The following is a 26,153-nucleotide window of genomic DNA, read 5'->3' as shown; positions in this document are numbered from 1 at the left end:
ACATGCTGAGCCATCTAAAATCCCCTTCAGCTAGACATTGGTGTGGATTTTCATGGTGGTGGTCTCTCTGCCGTCTCACAGAAGCCTTATTGGCATTTGCTAGGTTGAACCGGAACAGGTAGAACAGTCACTAGCTTGGTTTCGATGTACTATAAAATTACGCAAATTGGACTTGCGTTAATAAATTTGGCTAATGGAAACACGACAATTAAAAAAAAACTTGTATTTATCAAAAAAGGTTTTTGCGTTTGGAGGGTTTTTTTGAAGCGTATAGAAATTGACATATTTCACAAAACCGCAATGGAAACACAGGTCCAATCTGAGCACTTAGAACGATCACAGAAGAATCTGAAGAAGCTCTGGTGAAACGCTCCTCTTCCTGTTACTCTTTAGCATGACCACCTCATTGGTGGGTCAGTGATGGTCTAAGGAGACAAATCCATAGAAGATGCCTGTAGACACTAATGACCATTGTCAGACCCTGCATTGGTGGAGTGGGTCCTGGGTTCCTCTTGATGAGGGATAGTGCCCAACCACATGCAGGAGAGGATTTGCTTTGGCATTGACTGGCATCCTGTTTACCTGACTTAAAATCCCACTCCAGTCATCTTCTGATCTATTTTCAAAACCTTCCCAGTGGTCTTTTAATTATAATTATGCTGTTTTTAGCCACAATCAAAAACCTGTGTCGTTTTCTAGGACATAGTTTCTGCAGAGAAGTAGGTATGAATCATTTATTTAATAAAGATTCAATGACACAAGGTTGTTGATTTGTAGAAGTTATTTCTGATTTGTCAATAATTCAATAAAAGTAACATTACAGTTTTTTTCATAGAGCACCATTATAACACTTAATCCAGTCTCAAATAATCTTTCAGGGCAAAAAGATTTTTCATATTTTGTTTTTACATAAATCCTGATTATTATTTTTTTCTTAAACAGAGAACATTTTCTGCACTAAAGTTTCTAAACAGATTTATTCCTAATCCTCCTTTGCTGTAGAAAAATTCATAAAAGTCCTTCTTACAAGTTTACACAAATCAGAAACAACTTCATTTTCTTAAATCTTCATTCTCCGTAAAATATTTGTGTCTGGTTTAAACTTTGACTTTGAGATGAAGATTTTCCCTTTAATGTCAAAGTGGATGCTAACAATCAGACGCTAACTTCTGCCACGACCGGCTTTTAGGGTGTGATGTATGAATAAAGCAAAATAAATGACCCAACCGTGGTAGAACTGGTATGTTCTAAATACAATCTAAACATGAATGCACCGTGTCTGCAGCTTTATTGTCTGCCACCAAATCTCTTGCTCTCAACTACTTTGTCTATGTCTGAAAGGACCTTCATCTTTTACTCTTCAGGGATTTGACAGCTCTGGAAGTGATGATGAAACAACACCAGGAGCTGAAAGCCAAAATAGACGGTCGCAGCAAGACCATCCAGCAATGTGCAGACCTCGGCAAGATTTTGATAGCAGCAGGCAACCCTGCATCAGAGGAGGTGGGTTAGTTTTCTGACGTTATACCCATAAACCACACAATTTCTTCTCTGATAATTTGCAACCAGAATTCCGTCATGACTGCCTTTTGTCCTTCCCACCAGATCAAGGAGAAGTTGGACAGTCTTTTAATGAAGCAGAAGGATCTTGTTGAAAAATGGGACAGGCACCAGGAAAGGTTACAGAGCAGTGAGTAATTAGAATACATACAGATGGTTAATTGGTTACTTTAATTGTCCCTAGGTGTAAATGTGAGTGTGCGTGGGTGTGTGATTAGTGTGGCCCTGCGACAGACTGGCGATCTGTCCAGGATGTCCCTTCACCCACGAGTGGGCGGCCGGGATAGACTCCGGCAGCCCCGCGACCCGGAAAAGGACAAAACAGGTTTAGAAGATGGAGGGATAGATGTAAATATAATTAACAAAAAAGATTCAAATAAAAGATCTTTATCCACTTTATCAAATAATGTTTTTGCTATAGATTGAAATACATATTTTAGAATGCCTGACCATTGTTTCTTTTGTTTTTTTCTGTCAAAATTCATAATTTATTACTGAGCGGGAGCTTTATCCATGTTATACTTTAGATGTTTATAATGCAGGGAGAAAGAGGTGGAATAATGGCCCTCTACAACATTTAGAGATGGACCATACATCAATTAAAGTCAGACCCTATAACTGCTATAACTAATGTTTCTGTCATTTCAAAACAAATTGTTAACTTTGTTTTAACACCTAAAATGCATCTTCTCACTGTACAAATACATGGTACTCACCTGCTTCTTTTAAATACTGATCCCTTCCCTACTGCAGCCAAGTTGATTTGATGTATTTTGTTTGGCAGGTGAAAAGGCTCACCTGATTCTGGTGTGCACCAACAAAGAAAAAAACTGTAGCCCACTTGACAACAAGGGACATTTTTCACTTGCAAAGGAACAATGGTCCAGTTCATTTCAGTGTGAATGCAGATGGACTTTCTGTGAGCCAAAGAAAAAGGAGGGGTTGAAATATGTAAATAATAATTGTTAGCACTAATTATTACAATTGTCAGAAGAGTAGCCCTTTTTCTACTTTTCCTCCTTCCTTCATCCTTGTCAGAGCAATGAATTAACATCTTGCAGTATTTGCAAGGAACCCCTGCTTAAGAAGATGCATGTCCAGACCCGCCTGAAGTTTGCCAATGAACCCCTTCATGAGAGAGACTGGGAGAAGGTCCTGTGGTCAAATCAGACCAACATGGAGCTCTTTGGCATCAACTCAACCCGTCGTGTTTGTTAAAAGAGAAATGGTGCCTGTGATCCCAAGAACACCATCCCCACTGTCTAGCATGGAGGTGGAAACATTATGCTATGGGGGGGGGGTCTGTACAAGACTACTTAAGCATGTATGTTTGTGTATGTATGGGAGAGCATCATGGGCCAGATAATATGGGCGGAGCCATGTACCATCAAATCCTGAGTGAGAATCTCCTCCTATCCACCAGGAGGCTTAAAATGGGTGGTGGATGGGTCTTCCAACGGGATTAAACACAGCCAAGGCAACCAAGGAATGGCCGAAGAAGAAGTACATGATTTAGAATTGATTTGCAAAAAGAGTGAACCAAAATTCCTCCTGATATGTACAGGAACCTGCTCATCAGCTACAAGAAACATCTGACCTCTGTGCTTGCTAAAGCTGCTTTCGCACCAGACTTGATTCGTGTGGAGGAGGGCTCCAGTTTTATTGTCAAGTCAATGTAAGGTCCTGCAGCACAATTTGAGTGTCGCGGCATGATTCGGCATCACAGTGTGTCCAGAGTTAAAAAATCTAAACTTTGACGAGGACGACGCGTCGCTTCAACCCATCAGGGATTCAGCTTTGGGGATGTGACTTAATGTGTTCAATGAAGAGATCAGCGTCAGGTGGAGTTCAAATACAACATGGAGGAGAAGCATATTGTTCTCCCACAGAACCTTATGATAATTTTATTATTTGGATTAAGATTATAATAAAAAAACTTCCTGTAATGTCTTCTTATTTTTCCCCACCTTGGACTAATGTGGGACTGCGAGTCTTCAAACTGGGTCACAAAGGCACAGAAGTACCGTTGAAAGTGGCCGTCATTCAAATTCAGCTCCGGCAGCAAGGGTGAAGTGGACCGTACTGAGAGAGTCTCTGAATGATGTCATGAACCCAGACATGAAGACATGATAACTGATGCTTTCGTAGAGTTTTTTAAAATAAATAAACCTCAACATTATCTGTGTCTTCCAGGCATTGTAAATGAGAAACACAGACCCTGCTCCATGACGCTATCAGGCTAAGAACATTTGACAGTAGCTCCTCCCACGTCAAGTTTATAGAAACATTTAATTGTGCAAGCGTGAAACAGAAAATTCGGCAAGTTTCTAAATAGAGGCAGCCGACACGAATATTATGCGTGAATCGCATTCGGTGTGAAAGCAGCATCAGAAGGGTTTTACCACAAAGTTACAAGTTTTTATTTGTGTAATTTCTTTAAAGTCGACTCCTTGATTTTATTCCGGATTTTCTATCTCTCACCGTGCAAATGAACATACAATTAGGATGACAGACTGTCGATTTCTTTGTAACCCTTGTGCTATCCTCTGCACTTTAACATTGGGAGTTGGGTCATCTAGACCCACTAGACAGTGCTCTGAACCTTTTTTCTTCAATGATTTGTGATCTTCACTGGTGTCCATGGATTACATGAAATCTTTCCACCTTTATCCACCTTTGTCATGGTAGGGAGAACACGTCAATGTAAGGGTGGGGTCATCTATGATAGCACATTAAGCGGGCAAAACTACAAAATCAGCAGGGGATCAAAAATTTATTTACATCACTGTATAGATGTTCACAAACATTCAAGTATGCAAAAGATTGTCACTTTAGCAAATATAAGGAAAAACTATTGGGATGTTAAAGTTTCTTTTTTATCTGCTGTCACTTCCAGAACAAGAAAGGTTCCAGTTTGCCCAAGAGACTGTAAAGGCAGAGGCTTGGCTGAAGGCTAAGGAGCCCCTGATCACCTCTAAGCAGAAAGAGGGAGGAGAGGCCCCCACCCACCCCGATGAGGTTGAGCAGCTCATACTTCGGCACGAGGCCTTCCGCAAGGCTGCTGTAACCTGGAAAGAACGCTTCAGCTCCCTCCGCCAGCTTTCTGCAGTAAGCTTCAGTACAGATAAATGTTTAATCAGTTTGGTGGAGTCCCAGTTCAATGCTGCCACAGAAAATTCAGCCTTAAAATGTTGTATGTGCTTAGCAGACATTAGCACACGCCATCAGTTGCATCATTATGATCTTATGTCTTTGACATGACCTGCATGCAATAAATGCTCTCCTTCTGCAACCTCTCTGCTCCTATGCTATATTCCTAATATATTTTGAACAACATACAAGTAAGTCTAGAACACATGCCTTGTGTGTTTATTTGTGCTGCAATTGCATTATACAAATCCTTCTACCTAGCTTTATTTAGTTGTATGTACTTCCATCACTTATTTATCAAATTCTCTTTGTAGGCTGAAAAGAAACAAGAGGAGGACAAAAAGAAAATTCCACTCTCCAGTCGAAGGATGTTCCCTCTTTCTTGTTTGACTCCCAGTGTTCCTTCAACCAGTGCAACCTCCTCCTTCTTGAGGCAGACAGTACATGCTCAAATAGAACCCAAACCATTACAAACCAGTTTGGATTTGGGCAACAGCTCAGTAACACAAAGATTGTCATCATCACTTTCCAGCTACAACCCAGTTTTAAATGGATCAGGCTACCAAGGGCTGGAGCAAAGGAGCGCTGGGTTGGTGAACACCTCATACCTTGGAATGAAGCAACCAGCAACTGCAGGAGCAAATAACCCCAATTTCTCTGCATCCCAGATTGGAGGGACAGACACCTCTACCTTTCAAGGGAAAAATAATCTACCTGGTGGTAGTGCAGAGAGCTCATGGTATTTTGGAAGCACCACTGTGAGTGGTATTCAAAATCATCCAAGCAGCGGCAAGTTAGGAAGTTCAGGTAACATAGCTCAGCAGCCAAGCAGTGGAGGTATTGGAAGCCCTGGCTACTCATCTCCACAAAATTTGGGAAGTTCCAGTTTTTTTGGACAACAACCTGGAATTGGAAGCTCTGGGTACTTGGCTCAACAGCCTAACATTGAGAGCTCTGGATACTTGGCCCAACCATCTAACATAGCAAGCTCTGGGTACTTGGCCCAACAGCTGAACATGGGAAGTTCTGGGTACTTGGCCCCACAGCCCAATATGGGAAGCTCGGGGTACTTGGCCCAACAGCCTAACATGGGAAGTTCTGGATACTTGGTCCAACAACCCAACATGGGAAGTTCTGGGTACTTGGTCCAACAACCCAACATGGGAAGTTCTGGATACCTTGCACAGAATTATCAAAGCAGTGGATTGGGAAGCTCAAGCTATCTGGCACAAAATCATTACAGTAGTGGAAGTCTAGGGAGCTCAGGTTACCTGGCACAAAGTGGTGGCATTATGGACCCTAAAATGGCATATGCATGGCAGCATCTGAAAGCTGACTTCATGCAGCCCAGGATCAATCACATCCACAAAGCTATAAACCCCCTGCTGGAGGCCAGCAGGATGCAGCGAGAACAGTTTGGAGACATCCCAATGGCCGACATGGTTGGGCCAGAGTCAGGACTGGAGCTGCTCCATGGCCGTCTCCAGAGGGATCCCAGAGGCAGCCGCTCTGATCCTCAGATGGACCATTTGAGACGAGAAAGGGAATACAAACTAGGAAGACAAACCTCCAGTGAACAGGAAATACAAGCTCGGTTAAATGAGCTGCCAATGATTGTGCGACAGGAGCGTTATCGGAGGCGTATGGAGAGGCAGTCATCCAGTGAACAGGAAGGGAGCAACAAGCAGAGACTACAGAGACAAGACTCAAGCGATCTAGAGGGCTCTGTTAAGGACGGATCCGACAAACGCTCAGGGTACTTGACAACAATTTTTTTTCTAACTGTGCTTCATCAGCAGGATCCTGGAGATCTTTAGAAAGAGACGTGGTCTCAGACAAGATGGCGGCAAGACATCATTAGCCGGAAATGGAAATTCTACACGTTTTCAGATATGAGGCACCTTTTACTAAAATTTTTCATGTAAATCCGCTGTTCAATGTCCAACACAAGGATAAAATGGGGCAAAAGGGGTTATAATTTTATTCCTTTCAAAAAGTAAATGAACAAAAGTGTTTGGATTTGAAAAACTGTTACACCAGAGCTTCAGCTCCAGTGTTTACATTTCTGCACAACTGTAACTTTTCTGTATTCTGTTGTGGAGAAAAGTGGCTTTGCGTCGGTATTTAAAACTTTGTATGCATATCGGCACAAAGGCCCCTTTCTCTTCCGATCAGCTGATTCACATTGATCGCATTAGGAGTTACGGTCAGAGCAAAGCAGGCGTTGGCACAGACATCTCCGATCTTAAAGTTTAAATGCTTAAAGCTAATAAAAAACTAAGAACTGTTAGGGTCGCTGGTTAAGTTAGTGTTTTTGGAACAAAATAAGAGTATTTTCCAACTGAAATGGGGGTGGGGTGGGGGAGGGATCATGTACTCCCGCCTCTGGGTTTTTGGTTCTGGCCAGTGATGTCAGGGTGCCAAGTTGTCTGCAACCAGGTCTTCTTGAACATTTATGATTATTTGCTGCAAGTGTTTTAACTTCTGTTGGCCCACAGGGAGAAGAGATCTACCATGGCAGAAATTGTGGAGCAGGCTCAAGAGAGAGAAGCAGCAAATGTAAGTAGGGTTACATACATCATCTGACAGTGATATTGTATTACTTCTCCTTATATTATTGCTTGGTGTCACATTCAGGCACGAGGAGAGCCTTATCGACCTCCTAGCAGCCTCTCAGCACCTGTAACTCGCTTTGATGGACGCCCTCGTGCTCGAGACCGCCCCAAACCCAGAAGACGACCTCGCCCAAAAGAACCTGAAGAAACTCGCCGTTCTCGCTCTGCCCCAGCAACTGGTGCCCCGACAACCCCCCAGCCGCCTTCACACACTGCCCATAATGAAGGCTTCCTCTATCGTAAAAAGGCCACCAGCACTGAGCTTGAAGCTCAACAGAGGAGCCCCAACAGGTACATTCATCTCTAAGAAATAATACCAAACACAGTCCCAGGCTCTTTTCAAACAGCTATGTTTTAGCTCCAGTCATAATGTCTTACTAAAGACCACGTCCTTGCTTAAACTTAGATCCGTCTTTGTTTTCCTCGTCTGAGCTGGAATCTGGATCTAAACTGGACGACTGGATAAATCTGATATTGCTCATTGTTTTTGTTGCACCAGTAATATTAGGTTGGTGGGTGTGAGGGGCAGTAAGCTAGCAGGAGAGCCTGTAGACAGACGAATAATGGGAAGTGGGGGTGAGATTTGCTCTGCACCAACAATCCCGCCCACAACACAGTTGAATTTCTGATGAACTCCTGCTGCTCTGCAGAAACTATGATCTAGAAAACGACCCAGAATTTTGGCTAAAAAGTGCATAATCATAATTTAAAGAACCACTGGGAACACTTGGAGAACAGCTCAAACAGAAGTTTAGCTCAGGCGGTAGAGCAGGTCGTCCAACAACCGAAGGGTTGGCGGATTGATCCCCGCTCTCCCCAGCCAGTGGCCCCCCTCCGAGCGTGGCTAGTCTGCAGCTCACTGCTACCCCCAGGGGATGGGTCAAAATGCGGAGAAGAATTTTACCCATGTGGGATAAATAAAGTATCAATTATTATTATTATTATTCATTCATAACTCAAACTTTAAACCTTTTGGCATAGTCAAAGCATTTTTTCCCTTTAACCCATAAGAACCCAGACTCACTTTTTCTTAAAACTAAAAGTATGTGTTTTTTACCACAAACCAAGTGGACCACAGAACCTATTTCTAATATTTCTGTTACACCGATGTCACCATTGGTTTTTATGGGCTAAGAACCAACTGAATTATTTTAACATTTACCTGGTTATAGTGCAGGAGGCTGCACGTTAGCTCGGTGGTTAGAGCTCCCACCTTACAGCATGGCCCCTCTGTAGGGAGTCTGCATGTTCTCCCTGTGTGTGTTTTCTCCAGGCCCTTCAGCTCCCCTCCACAGTCCAAAAACATGGCCACCCTGAATTGCTTGTAGGTGTGAATGTACGAGTGAGGACAGTGGGGCAAAAAAGTATTTAGTCAGCCACCAATGGTGCAAGTTCTCCCACTTAATGCTGTTAACTCAATACTTTATTCTATACCATTTGTTGGCAATGACAGCAGTCAAATGTTTTCTGTAAGTCTTTCACAAACTGTTGCTGGTATTTTGGTCCATTCTTCCATGCAGATCTCCTCTAGAGCAGACATGTTTTGGGGCTGTTCCTGGGCAACACAGACTTTTAATTCCCTCCAAAGATTTTCTTTGGGGTTGAGATCTGGAGACTGGCTAGGCCACTCCAGAAACTTGAAATGCTTTTTATGAAGCCACTCCTTTGTTACCCGGTCAGTGTTTTGGGATTGTTGTCATGGTGAAAGACCCAGCCATGTTTCATCTTCAATGCTGATGGAAGGAGGTTTTCCCTCAAAATCTGACCAAACATGGCTCCATTCGTTCTTTCCTTTACATGGATCTGTCGTCCTGGTCCCTTTGCTGATAAAACAGCCCCAAACCATGATGTTTCCACCCCCATGCTTTACAGTAGGTTTGGTCTTCTCTGGATGCAGTTCAGCATTCTTTCTCCTCCAAACACGACGAGTACAGTTCTTACCAAAACAATATATTTTGTTCTTCTGACCATAGGACATTCTCCCAATCCTCTTCTGGATCATCCAAATGCTCTCTAGCAGACTTTAGACGGTTCTGGACATGTACTGGCTTTAGCAGGGGGACACGTCTGGCCCTGCAGGGTTTGAGTCCCTGGTGGTGTAGTGTCTCATTGATGGTAGCCTTTGTTACTTTGGTCCCAGCTCTCTGCAGGTCATTCTCTAGGTCCCCCGTGTGGTTCTGGGATTTTTGTTCACGGTTCTTGTGATCATTGTGACCCCATGGGGTGAGATCTTGGGGGGAGCCCCAGATGGAGGGAGATTATCAGTGGTCTTGTATGTCTTCCATTTCCTAATAATTGATCCCACAGTTGATTTCTTCACCTCAAGCTGTTTACCTGATGCAGATTCAGTCTTCCAGCCTGGTGCAGGTCAACAATTTGGTTTCTGGTGTCCTTGGACAGCTCTTTGGTCTTGGCCATAGTGGAGTTTGGAGTGTGACTGTTTGAGGTTGTGGACAGGTGTCTTTTATATAGATAACCAGTTCAAACAGGAGTCAGTAATACAGGTAACAGGTGGAGGACAGAGGATCCTCTACAGAAGAAGCTACAGGTCTGTGAGAGACAGAAATCTTGTTTTGTAGGTGAACAAATACTTATTTTCCACCATGATTTACAAATAAATAATTTTAAATCAGACAATGTGATTTTCTGGATGTTCATCCTCATTTTTTCTCTAATAGTTGAGGTCTACCTAAATCTAGCCACAGGGGTTGCAAGCCAGTTGCCTCTGTGCCGGTCCCAAGCCCGGATAAATAGAGAGGGTTGCGTCAGGAAGGGCATCCGGCGTAAAAATTGCCAAAATAACCATGCGAATCATCCACAACACTTTAGACATACCGGATCGGTCGAGGCCCGGGTTAACAACGACCGCCACCGATGCTGTTAACCTACAGGGTGTCGGTGGAAATTTGACTACTGTTGGTCAAAGAAAGAGGGGAGGCAGAAGGGTCCGTGGCCAGAGAGAGAAGGGAAAAGGCAGGAACATAGGTTTGAGAATAGGGACTCTTAACGTTGGCACAATGACAGGGAAAGGCAGAGAGCTGGCAGACATGATGGAGAGAAGGAAGGTAGATGTACTGTGTGTGCAGGAGACAAGGTGGAAGGGCAGCAAGGCACGTAGTATTGGAGGAGGATACAAACTGTTCTATCATGGTGTTGATAGGAAGAGAAACGGGGTAGGAGTGATTCTGAAGGGGGAGTTTGTAAACAGTGTTCTAGAGGTGAAAAGAGTCTCAGACAGGATGATGAGCCTAAAGTTAGAAATTCAAGGGGTGATGGTGAATGTAGTCAGTGAGTATGCGCCACAGGTTGGCTGTGAGTTAGAAGTGAAGGAGAGATTCTGGAGTGAGTTGGATGAGGTCATAGAGAGTTTTCCCAGAGGAGAGAGAGTTGTTATTGGAGCAGACTTTAATGACTTTCATGTTGGTGAGGGCAACAGAGGTGATGAGGAGGTGATGGGCAGGTTTGGTGTGAAGGAAAGGAATCTGGAGGGACAGATGGTGGTGGACTTTGCGAAGAGGATGGAAATGGCTGTAGTCAACACTTACTTCCAGAAGAGAGAGGAACATAGAGTGACGTACAGAAGTGGAGGTAGGAGTACTCAGGTGGACTACATCCTATGTAGACGAGGTCATTTGAGAGAGGTTAATGACTGCAAAGTGGTGGTAGGAGAGATTGTAGCCAGACAGCACCGCATGGTGGTGTGTAAGATGATTCTGGAGGTCAGGAAGAAGAAGAGAGGGAAAACAGAAAAGAAGACCAAGTGGTGGAAGCTACAGAATGAAGAAACTTGTGAGGAATTTAGGCAGAAGTTGAGACAGGTCCTTGGTGGTCAGGATGAGCTTCCAGAGGACTGGGAAACTACAGCAGAAATTATTAGGGAAACAGGTAGGAAGGTGCTAGGTGTGTCATCTGGAAAGAGGAAAGACGGTAAAGAGACTTGGTGGTGGAATGAGGAAGTACAGGAATGCGTCCAGAGGAAGAGGTTGGCTAAAAGGAAGTGGGATGTAGAAAGGACTGAGGAAGGTAGACAGGAGTACAAGGAAGCGCAGCGTAGAGTGAAGAGAGAGGTGGCAAAGGCCAAACAGAAAGCTTACGATGAGCTATATGACAGGTTAGACACAAAGGAAGGAGAGAAGGACTTGTTCAGGCTAGCCAGACAGAGAGACAGAGATGGGAAGGACGTGCAACAGATAAGGGTGATTAAGGACAGAGATGGAAAGGTGCTAACAACCCAAGAGAGTGTACAGAAAAGATGGAAGGAGTATTTTGAGGAGCTGATGAACGAGGAAAATGACAGGGAAAGAAGGGAGGAAGATGTGGTTGTTGTGGAGCAGGAAGTAGCAGAGATTGGAAAGGATGAGGTTAGGAAGGCTCTGAAAAGGATGAAGAGCGGAAAGGCCGTTGGTCCTGATGACGTACCTGTGGAGGTATGGAAGTGCCTAGGAGAGACAGCAGTGGAATTTCTAACGAGGTTGTTCAATAGGATTTTAGAGAGTGAGAAAATGCCTGAGAAATGGAGGAGAAGCGTTCTGGTTCCGATCTTTAAGAACAAGGGTGACATGCAGAACTGCAGCAACTATAGAGGAATAAAGTTGATGAGCCACACAATGAAGCTGTGGGAAAGAGTAGTGGAAGCCAGGCTTAGGAAGAAGGTGGAGATTTGTGAGCAGCAGTATGGTTTCATGCCCCGTAAGAGCACCACTGATGCCATTTTTGCTTTGAGAATGTTGATGGAAAAGTACAGAGAAGGTCAGAAGGAGCTGCATTGTGTGTTCGTAGATTTAGAGAAGGCGTATGACTGGGTGCCGAGGGAGGAGCTGTGGTACTGTATGAGGTCGTCTGGAGTGGCAGAGAAGTATGTCAGAGTAGTTCAGGACATGTATGAGAGAAGTATGACGGTGGTGAGATGTGCTGTAGGTCAGACAGAGGAGTTCAAGGTGGAGGTGGGACTACACCAAGGATCAGCTTTAAGTCCCTTTTTGTTTGCTATGCTGATGGACAGGCTGACAGACGAGGTAAGACAGGAATCTCCCTGGACAATGATGTTTGCGGATGACATTGTAATTTGCAGTGAGAGTAGAGAGCAGGTGGAGGAACAGCTAGAGAGGTGGAGGTTTGCTCTGGAAAGAAGAGGCATGAAGGTCAGTCGTAGTAAGACAGAATACATGTGTCTGAACGAGAGGGATCAAGGTATAAGCGTTAGGTTACAGGGGGCTGAGGTGAAGAAGGTGCAGGAGTTTAAGTACTTGGGGTCAACAGTTCAGTGTGATGGGGAGTGTGGAAAAGAGGTGAAGAGGCGAGTGCAGGCAGGTTGGAGCGGGTGGAGGAAAGTGTCAGGAGTGTTGTGTGACAGAAGAGTGCCAGCAAGACTCAAAGGAAAGGTGTACAAGACAGTGGTGAGACCAGCTCTGCTCTATGGGTTAGAGACGGTAGCAGTGAGACAGAGACAAGAGGCTGAGATGGAAGTAGCGGAGATGAAGATGTGGAGGTTCTCCTTAGGAGTGACCAGGTTAGACAGGATAAGGAACGAGTACATCAGAGGGACGGCTCATGTTGCCTGTGTTAGCGACAAAGTCAGAGAAGCCAGACTCAGATGGTTTGGACATGTTCAGAGGAGGGATAGTGGATATATTGGTAGAAGGATGTTGGAGATGGAGCTGCCTGGCAGGAGGGCAAGAGGACGGCCAAAGAGGAGATACATGGATGTCTTAACAGAGGACATGAAGTTGGCTAATGTTAGGGTAGAAGATGTCCATGATAGAATGAGGTGGAAAAGGATGATTCGCTGTGGCGACCCCTGATGGGAAAAGCCGAAAGAGAAAGAGTTGAGGTCTACCTATGATGAAAATTAAAGGGCCTCTCTCGTCTTTTTAAGTGGGCAAACTTGCACAATTGGTGGCTGACTAAATTCTGTTTTGCCCCACTGCATGTGGCCCTGCAACCGACTGGTAACCTGCTGAGGGTGTACCCCACCTTCACCCTACAATAGCTGAATTGGCTCCAGCAGCACCATGACCCCAAATAGGAACTCAGCAGGCTCTGAAAATGGATGGATTGATGATCATGGTGCAACAAGACTGTAGGGACCACAGCAGCGTTTCTATAATTGTCCACGTTATGTAAGATCGTTTTCACCTGATTAATACTTTTTTTCTCTCCTTTTCCTTTTGTCAAAAATACAAATACATTTACTGAACAAAACATAAATTTTAGAGCTTTACAATTTTACAACTCTATGAACGGAAGGGAGCAGTTTGAGGAATACAATTCTTATCAAGCGTTAGAATGAGGAAGAAAAGTGATTGAAGTGTTTTTGAATGTGGCATGGTTGAAGGAGTAACACTCCTTACAGCTAAGAACAGGAAACTGAGGCTACACTTCAAACAGACTCACTAAAACTGGACAATAGAAGATTGGAAAAACGTTCTCTGGTCTGATGAGTCTCCATTTCTGCTGCAACATTCAGATGGTAGGGTCAGAATTTGGTGTCAATGACATGACAGCGTGGATCCATCCTGCATTGTATTAACAGTTCAGGCTGGTGGTACATATACAGACAGATCTTGAGAGGGTCCCATTGTTAGCTATTCACGACCCACACAATGAATAGAAAACAAAGAAAAAGTAGACAGTGAAGTAAAAATAAAAAGACGAAGTAACATACACTAAAAACCATTTCAATAACTCTCAAATTTTTCAATAATTATTTTTAAACTGAAAAATATTTTCAAAACATTCTGTTGATAATTCCAAAGTTTAACACTATTAAAAGAAAAAAAAGTGTGAATGACTGGGTACTTGAAATTAAATCTCCTATGATTTCCATCATCAGAACTGTCATGGTAGGGTGAACACGTCAACGTAAGGGTGGGGTCATCTAAGAAACCACAACAAACATTGTTAAGCATGCTTAACAATGTTTGTTGTGCTATTTAGTCTTCAAATCTCAGAAGAATTAATTATCAAATGAATGAATACTAAATTTGTACTTTTTCTATACCTAACTCTATTCATTCAAATAATTCATTTCTGCAAGAAACAAAGCAGCCTTATTGTAGTTTTCTATGTATTACCCCACACTAAACAATAAGTCAGAATAAGTAAACGCATACAACATTCTTATTGTTTTACCAGATAAAAATACTTAACATTATTAACACAAATATATTTTTGGACACTTTAGTTTTAACATATATGTTGATACAGATTTTCATCTAATGCAGGGGTGGGCAAACTACGGCGGGCGGACTGGATCCGGCCCGCTTCCATTTTTTAAACCATTTTTTTATGCCCTTCATTCTCTGTTTCTTCTTTTAAATGTTTTAAATTATTTTCATAGCAAAAACATTTGTCTTCTGCAAAAAATAAAAGATTCAGTAAATTTTAAACTTGTTATATACAAAATGAAAAGAAATGGACCTTTGTGGAATGCCACATTCAATATCCATACATTTGGTAGAATGACCAGCAAACTGCACATATTGTGTTTTATTAAATAGAAAGACGTCCATTTAAAAACAAAGAATTGGAATTCCTCTCTTAAATGCAGATATGCTGATTTGATGCCAGCCTAGGACAGCAGAGAGTGTGTGTGCATGGGTGAATGGGACTGTAACTGTAACGTGGCTTGGACCTTCAAGGATTGTAGAAAAATGCTACATAAGTATCTGCTATTTGCCATTTACCATGATATTATAGACCTACTTTGTCTGTTTAGTAGTCTTCATTTGAAATAGCTTTGATGCCGTAATGCTAAAAATTGATATTAAACTCTAACTTTTCTTTGGCACTTAGACAAATCTCATTTCTGCATGCCTAACCTTTTATAGCACCTCTATGAAATTGTCTTTTACCTGCTTATTTCTACAGACAAAACTATGTTGTTCATCTGTCAGCAGTTGCCAAAGACAGTATGTATCTGTGATGAGTCATAAGCATAGACTAGAGCATTGGGAGCTTTCCTTCAAAGCTTAATCATTTTTGTGGTAAAAGCAATCACACAATTGAGAAAACTGCCCTAATGCACAAAACATGTGTTTATTTTTACACTTTTCAGCAAATCCTGGGTGAATGTATACTGTGTGCTGAAAGAAGGAAAGCTGACTTTCTATAAGGACGCTAGGAATCACAGCACAACGTATAATGGAGAGCCTCCTGTTGACCTTGGAAACTGCTCATTCGATCCTTCCATGGGATACAAGAAGAAGAAAAATGTCTTCATCCTTCAGTAAGAATCTTCTTAAGATGCAATATTGTTAACATTTTTAACAGAAATGCAGAACTACTCTAACAAAAACTGCCTTATTTCACAGAGAAAACGATGGAAACAATTTCATATTCCACGCAAAGGATGAGGTAAGAAAATTAAAGTGTTTCTATTATTTGGTTAAGAAAAAAGGAATGAAAAGTTGTCAAATATTTGTCTGGATCAGGAAAGAATCCATCAGAGGAACAGATCATGATAGATGTTTTGGAGATAAATACAAGGAAGCAGATGGAGATGGTTTGGACATGTTGAGAGGAGGAACAGGGAGGATGCTGGTAGAAGAGGAGGTTCATTGATGTAGAGAAGAAGGACAGGAGAGTTGTTAGTGCGAGTGAAGAGGATGCAGAGGAGAGACTTAGATGGAGGTAAATGATTTGCTACAGCGCAACCAAAAGGGAGCAGAGAAGGAGCAATATCTGAATCTATCCCTTTTTAAGTTGAATTGAATTGAATTCATTGAATTCATTTGAATGAAAGTAAAATAACTGTCTGAAAACTACGTGTTATTTTTAAGCTGACTGAACTAAAAAAATGATTTATCTTAACTAAAGCAAATAGTTAAGTTAGATCAAAGTAAAAATGTTTCTCTTTCCAACATCCATATGTGGTCTTATCACCCTCTCATGGGGGATAAAGTATTATCTGAGCTTCTTCATCCACTAAATTATCTTCAAATGGATACGGCATGCTGCTTCACCTCTCTGAAAACAAACTAACCTTCCTCAATCTTACCGTGGTAACTAGCATAACCTGCTTTCTGGAATACCCCTCAGGAAGCTTGTGACCTGCTGTCAGAAGTCAGAGCTCTGTCTCCCCCTCTGGGAGGTTATTCCAGAAAGCAGGTTATGCTAGCTCCCACAGTAAGTTTGAGGATAAGGAAGTGGACAACCGCAGCTTTCTGTTCCAGAAATGGAGGTATGTTTCAGAGTATGTCAAGTTGCCATAGCAACTCATGCTCTGAACATAACCTGGTCTGGAGCAGGTTTAGCTGAAGGTTAGTTTGTTTTCAGAGAGGTGAAGCAGCATGGCGTGTCCATTTGAAGATGATTTAGTGGATGAAGAAGCTCAGATAATACTTTTTCCACCATGAGAGGGTGATAAGACCACATATAGATGTTGGAAAAATAAACTTTTTACTTTGATCTAACTTAACTATTTGCTTTAGTTAAGATAAATCATTTGTTTTAGTTCAGTCAGCTTAAAAATAACACATAGTTTTCTGACAGTTATTTTACTTTCATTTAAAATTAATTCAATTAAGTAGGTGTAACTTTGGTGCTGCTGTTAAATCAGCACCGCAAGGGATTGTGGGATACCATTCCGTTTGCCTGTCAGGACGGATTTGGGTTTAAGTGTGGGTTTTTGACCAAATGTGTTCAGTTGTTTAGCTGTTTTACCGTGTTTTGACGAGTTATTTTATCCTACTTTGCTTAAGTCTCTGCACCATGAGTGAGAGGGAGGCAGAGGATGATGAGTTTATATAGCACCCCTACCACAAAGTAATGCTATGACAATGATGGAAAATTCATATTTGAATTCATGCACTCTTTGCATATTGTGTTGTTCTTTTTATTGTTATACAAATAAGTATATCTGCCGGCTCAAACTTAGACATATGAGAGTTCAAGAATTGTAATGACTTAAGATGGAAAAAATATTAATTGAATTGGAGTAATATGACATTTAGTTAGAAAAATATGTAAATTTGAGTTGTATAAACAATTATTGAGTTTTATAGACGTAGGAAATTAGGTTGAATAAATTTAACTCAATTATTTGTTACCAATAGAAGTAATTCATTTAAGTTGGCAAAATTGGATAAGTTATATACATATAAGTCACAAGGAAAATGGAAATCAGATCAGAAACTCGTGCGTTTACTTTGTCTGTTCTTCTACTACAAGCAGAAACTCTTTCTTCTGATGATGCAGCCGTGTTACTTTTTTGATGGACGTAAAATCTTCATACGCCGTCATTAAAATCTCAGACTCCGTCTCACTGAAGTATAGCACTTTTTTTTTGTTCACCACGCGTTTCCATGCTGACTCCGGAAATCGGCGATCCATTGAGAATGTCTTTATGTACTTGCTGTGCACGTGCATTAACCCAGGGTTAACAAGTGGAGCGTAATTACGCCTACTCATATCCGATCTTTTGGAACAGACATACCCAGAGTAAGCAAGTTCAGACGGATTTCAGCCAGAGTTCAGGCTTAAAGTCAGGGTAATTTAAACATGCTTCCTGGAATACCCCCCTGGTCACCAGCGCTAGCCGTCCCCAGTGTTCCTGCCGCACTACATCTCCCAGCAACCCCAGCACACATGTCCTGGATGCCACACACCTGACTCTCATGTACAATCACTCACAGTATACTTAAGCACTGAACCTCACTCAGTGCGAAGTATTGTTTGTCCAACTCTGCCTTCATTACCGAGCGTCGTATCCAGACCTGGGGCCTCATTTATAAAACTTTGCGTAGGATTTGCGTCAGAAGTGGCGTACGGATGAAACATAGGACATGCGTACGCACAGAAATATTCGGATTTATAAAACCGTGCGCACGCACATCCTACGCATCTTTCCCTTAATAAATCACAATCAATCCTAAATGCAGCGCAGCTTTTGCGGCTTCATGACACGCCTATAGTTGCCCATAAATAGTCCATGAAACGCCCACATATGAATATTCATTGATTGGGAAACCATGGCAAACACAGAGAGAAAATCAAAAAAACGTAACTTCACTCAATGTGAAGTAGAATTTATCGTTGGCGAGGTGGAAAAGAGGAGGAAAGTGTTGTTTGGAGGGCACAGTGTGGGCATTACTAATGCCTAAAAGCCACGTGAGTGGCAAACGGCGGCAGACGCCGTAAATGCTGTAGCCTCACAACCTCGGACCGTGGCCGAAATAAAAAAGAAATGGTCGGACATCAAAGTCGAGGCATAAAAAATGTCTAGCGCTCCATTGGGGGGGGGGGCACCGGAGCGCCAGATGCACCGGGTGACACGTGTGGTTCCTCCGAGTGCTCCTCTGTAACGCCGGGCCCAAAAGCCCGCAGAGGTCCAACAGGACGGCTCGAGGAAGTGGGAACCGGCTCATAAGCCACTCATCCTCGTTTGCCAGCAAGTCTTCTTGCTGTCTAAAGATGCGTTCAATCCGAATTCTTCCATTTGCCACATCTTCTAAGAGCGCAAGATCAGCCATTGTGCGTCATTACGCATTGTGATGGGGCATTTTATTTCCCTCCATTTAATTACATCTGACAAGCTACAGATGTCGGGAATAATCGACGTGGAAATGGGAAATTGTTCAGCGCAAATGTAATTTCTTGTTGCTTTCTGAATGGTTGAGACATATGCCATACATTGTTTTATCAAAAATAAAACAAACTAAAGGCATATCCATGAATACCATAATTCCATAGCTTATGAAGAAATGTTTTACTATGAAAACAACTTTCCCTAGTGGACAATTAATGCATCTCTCTCTATCTATCCATCTGTCTGTCTAATTGCACCTATATCTGCTCCGCCAGACGGACACACTGACGGGAATATCAGTTTTGTACATTATTTCGTTCTGTTAACTATATTATTTATGAGGATGAATTGCACAACATGCCAATATTGCAGAACATATTTCACTTTTCCTTCTGCAAATAATTGTTCATTTGAATTTCTGTTGTAATTTTCGTTTGATTTTTTTGTTTGTTTCACTGCTTGATCGATCAAACGGGTGTTCGTGTAGGCTGTTAATTGTAAGACTTGCTTTGTGAAGTCTTCATGTTATTTCTGAGAGGCAGTATTGTCATTTTCACTTTCACGCGTTTCTTCCATCTGCCGACGGTGTCGCCGTTTCTCATTTCACCCGTTTTTGTGCGTACGCCTGGGTCAGAGCTTGCGTGAAGGACCGCAGATTTTCCCGTCAGGTTTGCTTTTTATAAATATCAACTATTGCGTAGAGAGTGGCGTACGCCTTCTTTTGTGCGTACGCAACCTGTATAAATGAGGCCCCTGATCTTCTGATTTCCTGACCCTGTTTTGCCACTGATTGCCTGCCGCCTGCCCTGAATCTCACCTGGATCCTGACCTTCCCTGTTACTTCTCTTGCACTCCAATGCTTGTTATTGACCACTACCTGACCCTGAATTAGCTTCGTGAACTTTTAGCTGAGCTAATAAACCTGCTGCATTTGGAACCAGCCGTCTGCCTGTTCCTGTGACACCAGCAGACTGTAGTTTATACGTAACGTACGTATTCTTCTAACAGCCTTTTCTTTTTTCATCTGCTCCTGTTTCAACAAAATTTGCATAAAGAAATACTCAGTTTTAAGCCTAATTTACTTCATACATGAATTTATTTTATCATGAATCTTTGTATAAAATTGTTCCTCATTTCTATGGATCATACATATAGTTAAAAAGAGGATATGCATGATGGAGGGCAGTGGAAAATAACAGTGAGACCTACTGAAGCTAGGTTGGATGGTTTTTGCCTTTTGGTTTACACATTGAGGCATCTTCTGTTATAAACTGTTTTTTTTAAATAAAAACATAACCGTACTGAAACATATTTCAAACTCACAAGAATTTTTTGCCTACTTACTAGTCAAATAAACCTATCACACTTGATTATTTCAGTTATGTAGAACTGATGTATTTTTGGACCAAAAAAAAGTCTTAAATATGGCAAAGATCATCTTGTATTGGACTAAAAACAAGAACAGTAGATCTGCACAAATTGGTTTCCTCACATGAAACAAGTCTCTTCCTAATCATCTTCTCCAATGTCCGTCTGGGTTTTGTCTGAAGAGGACATGTAGCTCTAGAACTAAAATTTCAAACTCAAATCAGAGAATTAAAAGTATGAACAGGTGATGTGTCACACAGGAGGAGAGGTCTTCACTAAGCTGTGTGTTAACTTCTGCAGGAAGACCTGAAAGCTTGGACTTCGAACATCACCGCCTCTATAGATGAGCATGAGGCTATGGCCAAATGGGACAAGCCGGGGACCTCATCCATGGACCCCGATCACTCTGAGAGGAAGGAGAAGTCCGAGGGGGATGCAGACGCTCGCTCAGAGAGGTCTGAGGTGGTGGAGATGGAGGAGAGGTCAGACAAAGGTGACGGCTCCGAGAAGTTAGACACTTCCGAAATCGCAGACAAGTTGGAGGGTGGGGCAGGGGGCTCCAGCACGTCTGGAAAAAGCAAATGAGGAGTCTCTTTGCATTTTGATGTTCTTCATAGACACCAGGTGTGGGAGGCAGAGGGTGGGAGAGGTGTTTGAGCATGTTTGCAGAACCTCAGTGTCAGAGGCCCATCACTGGCTTTGAAATGACTATTGTATACTATGACAGACTAATCTCTCAGACCCCCCCTTCACCCATGCAATACATCAGTGCTATTGTGCCACCTGCTGGTTGACGTGGGGGTCGGCCCACACAGACGCAGAGACAGACGGATACAAGTTTCGCCGCTGTCCCGTTCTATCGTTGATCGTTTAATCTCTCGGATTCACCGCATCTTTCTGTACGTACCTTTGAAGACGTCATGCTGTGTCCCACCAGACCAACCCCAGACTTCCACAAGTCTCACAAGATTACAAAAGACTATGTTTTTGAAGCAATACACTTTTTTATGTTCTTCTCTTTGTTAAAACAGAAATGAAGGCAGGAAAGAAGCAGTAACCAGAGAAGCCAATGTGATTAGCGTGCACGCCAGACACAGCGCACGCACGTGTACGATAGTCATGCCCACATGTATTCCCATCACAGGCCTTGCTTTGAGTCATGCTAGTGTTATGGAATGTGGGTGCTGGCCCCTAAAGTCTCGATTACATGTTTTTAGACCAGATTTGGGGTTTTGCATTTTTTTGTTCGACACAAAGACAAAATCTCCACTCTGCATGGAACAGTCTGCTTGTGCTCCCATTAAACACAGGAACCGCAATAATCCCTGTGAATTGGGAGGCGGCGGCACTTTTTCTTTTTAGCACTCTGGCACTCCAGAGGTATGTGACACCTGCAGGAGAGCCGGTTTGGAGAGGAGAGCCAACTAAAATATCATAATTCAGAAAACTATGTCCACAGGTGCGTCAGCTGTTTGCACTTCAGTGGTGCAGTTCATTTTTCACCGAATGTAGAGTTTGCAGCAGCTGTGGAATGTCCCCTCACCATCAGGCCTGTGGGGCCCTAAATTGTAAAACCAGCTGAAGCTCTCCATGTCTCAGCCATGTGGGAGCTGCTCTGTGAGAGGCAAGTCATGCTAAAAGTGTCACGGCTCAAGTTCTAAAATATACTTATATCTATCTTTGTATGTATACCAATGAAACCTGTGCTCCAATTAAACAACACTCCCAATGGAACAACCTAGACATTTGTAACACCCTGCAAATAAAACAGTCATCACTCTGATATAATGATGTTTATGACATTAAAATTTAAAAAAATATATGCAAATTACAAGTCCTAATAATCCTAGTGCGTGTATAAATGTACACCGGTATCTATATGCTGTATTAAACTCCTTTTACCAGGGAAAAGCAGCAGGACATACTGTAGGTATGTTTGTTGTATTTTTATATGCATATATTTATTGATGTGAGAATCAGAAAATGTCCCACAGCCCCAATAAGATCTGGTCCTGGCAGCTGAGAAAGAGGAGCTGCACTGATGCATTACACACTGATGAAGCACAAGACAGCCTGGCTTCAGCGGATGAAGCTAAGCTGTGTTGGTCGACAGACACAGGTGCATTTATTGTTTCTCATGCAGATTTTTGAATGAGGATCACAGGCAGCAACAGAAACTCTCTTCCTCTGCTGCGCTTCATCGCCCCTCATCTCATTCTGCCCCTCGCTGTGGGACTTCCTAATAGTCTTCCTTTAAAACACCAAAAGAATGCGTTAGATGCTGTGCTGGTTGAATTCTGTGAGTTCAGGTGGAGTGAGGAAGGTTTTTTCACAATGTTTGTTTGTCAGTCTCTGTTTTTACACAAGTGCCATGTCATGCAGTTTGCTGGTTCAGAGAAAAGGGGGTACAGGCCGTTTCTTTCAGATTTTGTCACTTTTTTTTGCTTTTTTTAGCACTGAATGAAGAGGATTTTCTTGTAACTGTCCTGATTCATGGCAGAAATCTATCCAGCACCCCCACGTTACAGGTCCCATCACTTTTATGAAACACATGAGGGGCATTTTCCACTCGGCTAAGTCCACTTCAGCCAACATACATAGGTAGCAGAAAGCGTGACTGAATGCAGAAATATTGTGCAAACATTGATGGTCTAACATGTATGTCTTTGTTACGTCCCATTCCAACTTGCTGCTATGACATTCAATAAATCTCCAAACTTGCTGACGCAGACGTGACGTGGAATTGATGTGGTCACACATGCAGGTCGCATGCACACACACACAAAAACTGGCATGTCCTGTCCAACACGGCTGTGTCTTTTGACCTCCCGCAGCAGTGAGGCCCACAAACACAAGGACATGAATCTTGGCTTGGTTGAATATTTTAGATCTAATACTAACAAATTTTCTTTGGAACCACCAGAGCCTGAGACTAAAGACAATCCTTGTTTGCACCTCTGACTCCAGGAGTGGCCACGTTTAACCATCTTTCCCAGACTTCCCTGCCCCACGCACAGAATATTGCCTGGATCAGGTGCCAGTTAGGTGCTTCACGAGCAGGGGTGGTTGGGAGGGAAAAGGCGGGTTGTTGCCCCGCCCCTGAACTGGAAGGCAGATCTGCTCCACACACACGCATCACGTCAACATTTCCACTGACTGCTGGTGCACTGAAAAGCCTCCAGACCAGACCCATATGAAAAGTGGAGGAACGTATAAATAGTTGATGTGAGAGTAAAAATAAAGGTTGGTGCAGTCTTTGTTTTGCACATCCAGGCCTGCGCTGGGATGCAGCCAGGTCTGTTTCTTAACAGAAGCGTTCATGTCCGCTGAACTGCACAAACTCTGCACAACTTCTTGTATGTTTTGAGAATGTACATTTTAATTATGATTTATTTGTTGAACAACATCTGCTAATATGTGTGGAAATCTACGGTCTGGGATTGTCTCATAAAATCCGTTTATCCTTCATGTTGCCGTGGTCTTCTTTCTCTGTGTGCTCTGGTTGTGTCAAGCAGCAATGATGTCACAGACTGCTGTCAGTAAATGAAGCAAGGCTTCCCTTTGCTCATAACGATAATAATACATTTAATTTAGAAGCCCCTCAAGGACAATGTACCTCGTGATGAATGAGGGTGACACCCCCCCACACACACCCCAGCACCTCAAACAGCATCACTGTTCAAGCTCCAGACAAAAACATACGGTTGCTTCAAGTGGTTTTGTGCTAACAGCAAGAATTTTGTTTGTTTCACATTAAATGTGAAGAAAATTCAGACATTAGTAAAATAAAACAGCAGATCAATCAATCAATTAATGCTCTTCATCTATGCGGCTTTACTCTTCCTCATCCTCCGTTGGAGGGGGCTTCCCTTTGCACAAAGTAGTACCTGTACACCTGGAGTTTATTTCATCAAGTATATTTGAGTATAAGCATAGCAAGTATATATAAACCATGTATTCTTCGAACAGTGTAGGAATACAGAATACTTGTTCAGACTAAATTAGATCATTTTAGGTTTACAAAATATAGATAGTATATAAAAGGTCAACTTTAAGCATACTGCCTCCCATTTAGTATCTACACTTTGTATAATTGTAGTACACTCAGACTACATTTTACTAAGGGAGAGTTTTAGGAAACAAACAGCATTGATTTTTGTATAATACAACAATTTTCACATTATCATTTTTATTTTGAAAAGATTTTTGGAAAAAATGTTATTACAATCCCAGATTCTGGAAAATTCAAACTTATTATAATAAGAATATTTGCCACTCTAAATAAAAAGGAAATAATAGTTTTGAAAAGCAATATGAAACAGAGTTTATAAAAAGTATTGTTAATTTGCAAGTTTTGGTGTTTTTTTCACATTTCCATTGTACTTTGATCAGCAGCGGTTTTAGCCACGGGTCCTACGGGCGATAACCCGGGGTGCAAATTTTCAGGCAGCTCAGTGCTGGTAAAAAAATTAAAATAAATTTGCGCCACTATTGGTTTTCTATCATTTATTATATCACAGAGTTTGGAAAGGCCTGAAACCTGGGAATTGGCGCCCCCGCAGCTGCACGCTCCTGTCAATGACCCTTGTGCTATCCTATGGGGTGAAGATGACCCCCCCTTCCATTGACGTGTTCTCCCTACCATGACAAAGGTGGATAAAGGTGGGAAGATTTCATGTAATCCATGGACACCAGTGAAGATCACAAATCATTGAAGAAAAAAGGTTCAGTGTACTGTCTAGTGGGTCTAGATCAGTGTTTTTCAACCAGTGTGCCGCGGCACACTAGTGTGCCGTGGGAGATGGTCAAGTGTGCCGTGGGAAATTGCCCTCATTAACTGATCTAAAAGCAATTATTACCATCTCCAGGAAATCAGCTCTTTGTTCATCCAAACAGGCCCTGATAAAACACTGAGAAGTAAAGAATATGAAATATCAAAATTATTTTTTCTTTGTGTTTATATGATTCTATTAAAGACATTTTGATAAGAATAACGGGATACCGCGATTTAGCTGCAGCTATAACTGTGTAAGGAAAAGTCCCGCCCCTTTAACTGTCTCCACCAATCATTCTTGAAGGCTTAATCACATGTCATCAGTCTGACCAATCAGAAGTGTTTAAAGTATTCACTTCCTTGTTTCGATTTAGCGCAAAAAAGTCTCTCTGTTCTAACAAAAATACCAGCTAAAGCTCGTCTTTAGCGGTGTAGCTTTCCACAGAATCTGGTATCAGACTGGAACACGTGAACAAAACCATGAAGCTCAAAGACGCTGGTCTTTTTGCGGTCGGCGGATTACGGGCACTACATCTCCCATGATGCAGTAAAGTGACTGTCTTAGCGCACAATGAGTCTCTCCTCTTAACGTCTTAAAACAACGAACACACATCAAACAGTTTTTGAATCTTTTGACTTAATTTTTAATACATCTTTTAGAAAAAACAGCTGCAGCTTCCAGCGTTTTCTGCAACAATTATCACAAAAATGCATGTGAGATTGCAGAGCGGCTGTAGATCAATACAGACTGAGCTTTTTCTTTTTTTTTATTTATCTATTTTTTTGGATGCTGGTGTGCCGCGGGATTTTTGTCAAGGTTAAAGTGTGCCGTGGCTCAAAAAAGGTTGAAAAACACTGGTCTAGATGACCCAACTCCCAATGTTAATGTTAATTGGTTAAGGTCGCGCAAATGTGAGTGAAGGAAAAGGGGAGAGGTGACGGGTGCAGGCAGCAAGATGAGCATGGACAACAGCCGCGATTGTGCAATACCTGGATCATTGCCGGCCTTTAGATGATTCAGCTATTGCTAATGTCATTCTTTATGAACTAGATATTTTGATGACGTGTCTTTGTTTTCCATTTACATGTATTTTTTACTTCTGCCTGGGGTTTATTTGGTGTCAGTATTTGACATAAAGACAGCAGGAAATGCAGGAAA

General features: G+C 42.3%; 1 protein-coding gene across 2 annotated transcripts in view; it reads left to right on the top strand.

Moving 5' to 3' along the window:
* Positions 1–23,688, top strand: part of sptbn4a (spectrin, beta, non-erythrocytic 4a) — a 46,785-nt gene extending 23,097 nt beyond the window's left edge. For both annotated transcript variants that reach the window (XM_023962197.2, XM_023962198.2), the window contains 9 exons: positions 1,365–1,503; positions 1,606–1,690; positions 4,457–4,668; positions 5,025–6,466; positions 7,209–7,269; positions 7,348–7,616; positions 15,382–15,552; positions 15,638–15,680; positions 20,521–23,688. In XM_023962197.2, the coding sequence (XP_023817965.1) occupies positions 1,365–1,503; positions 1,606–1,690; positions 4,457–4,668; positions 5,025–6,466; positions 7,209–7,269; positions 7,348–7,616; positions 15,382–15,552; positions 15,638–15,680; positions 20,521–20,805 (2,707 nt within the window). In that variant the 3' untranslated portion in view covers positions 20,806–23,688. The remainder of the gene's footprint in view (positions 1–1,364; positions 1,504–1,605; positions 1,691–4,456; positions 4,669–5,024; positions 6,467–7,208; positions 7,270–7,347; positions 7,617–15,381; positions 15,553–15,637; positions 15,681–20,520) is intronic.
* Positions 23,689–26,153: the final 2,465 nt, after the last annotated feature.

This window comes from Oryzias latipes, chromosome 14 (genome assembly GCF_053564925.1).
Source record: "Oryzias latipes strain Hd-rR chromosome 14, Olatipes_Hd-rR_3.1".
Lineage (NCBI taxonomy): Eukaryota > Metazoa > Chordata > Actinopteri > Beloniformes > Adrianichthyidae > Oryzias > Oryzias latipes.
Note: the sequence above shows the minus strand (reverse complement) of the source record. Positions and strands in the feature narration are given on the sequence as shown.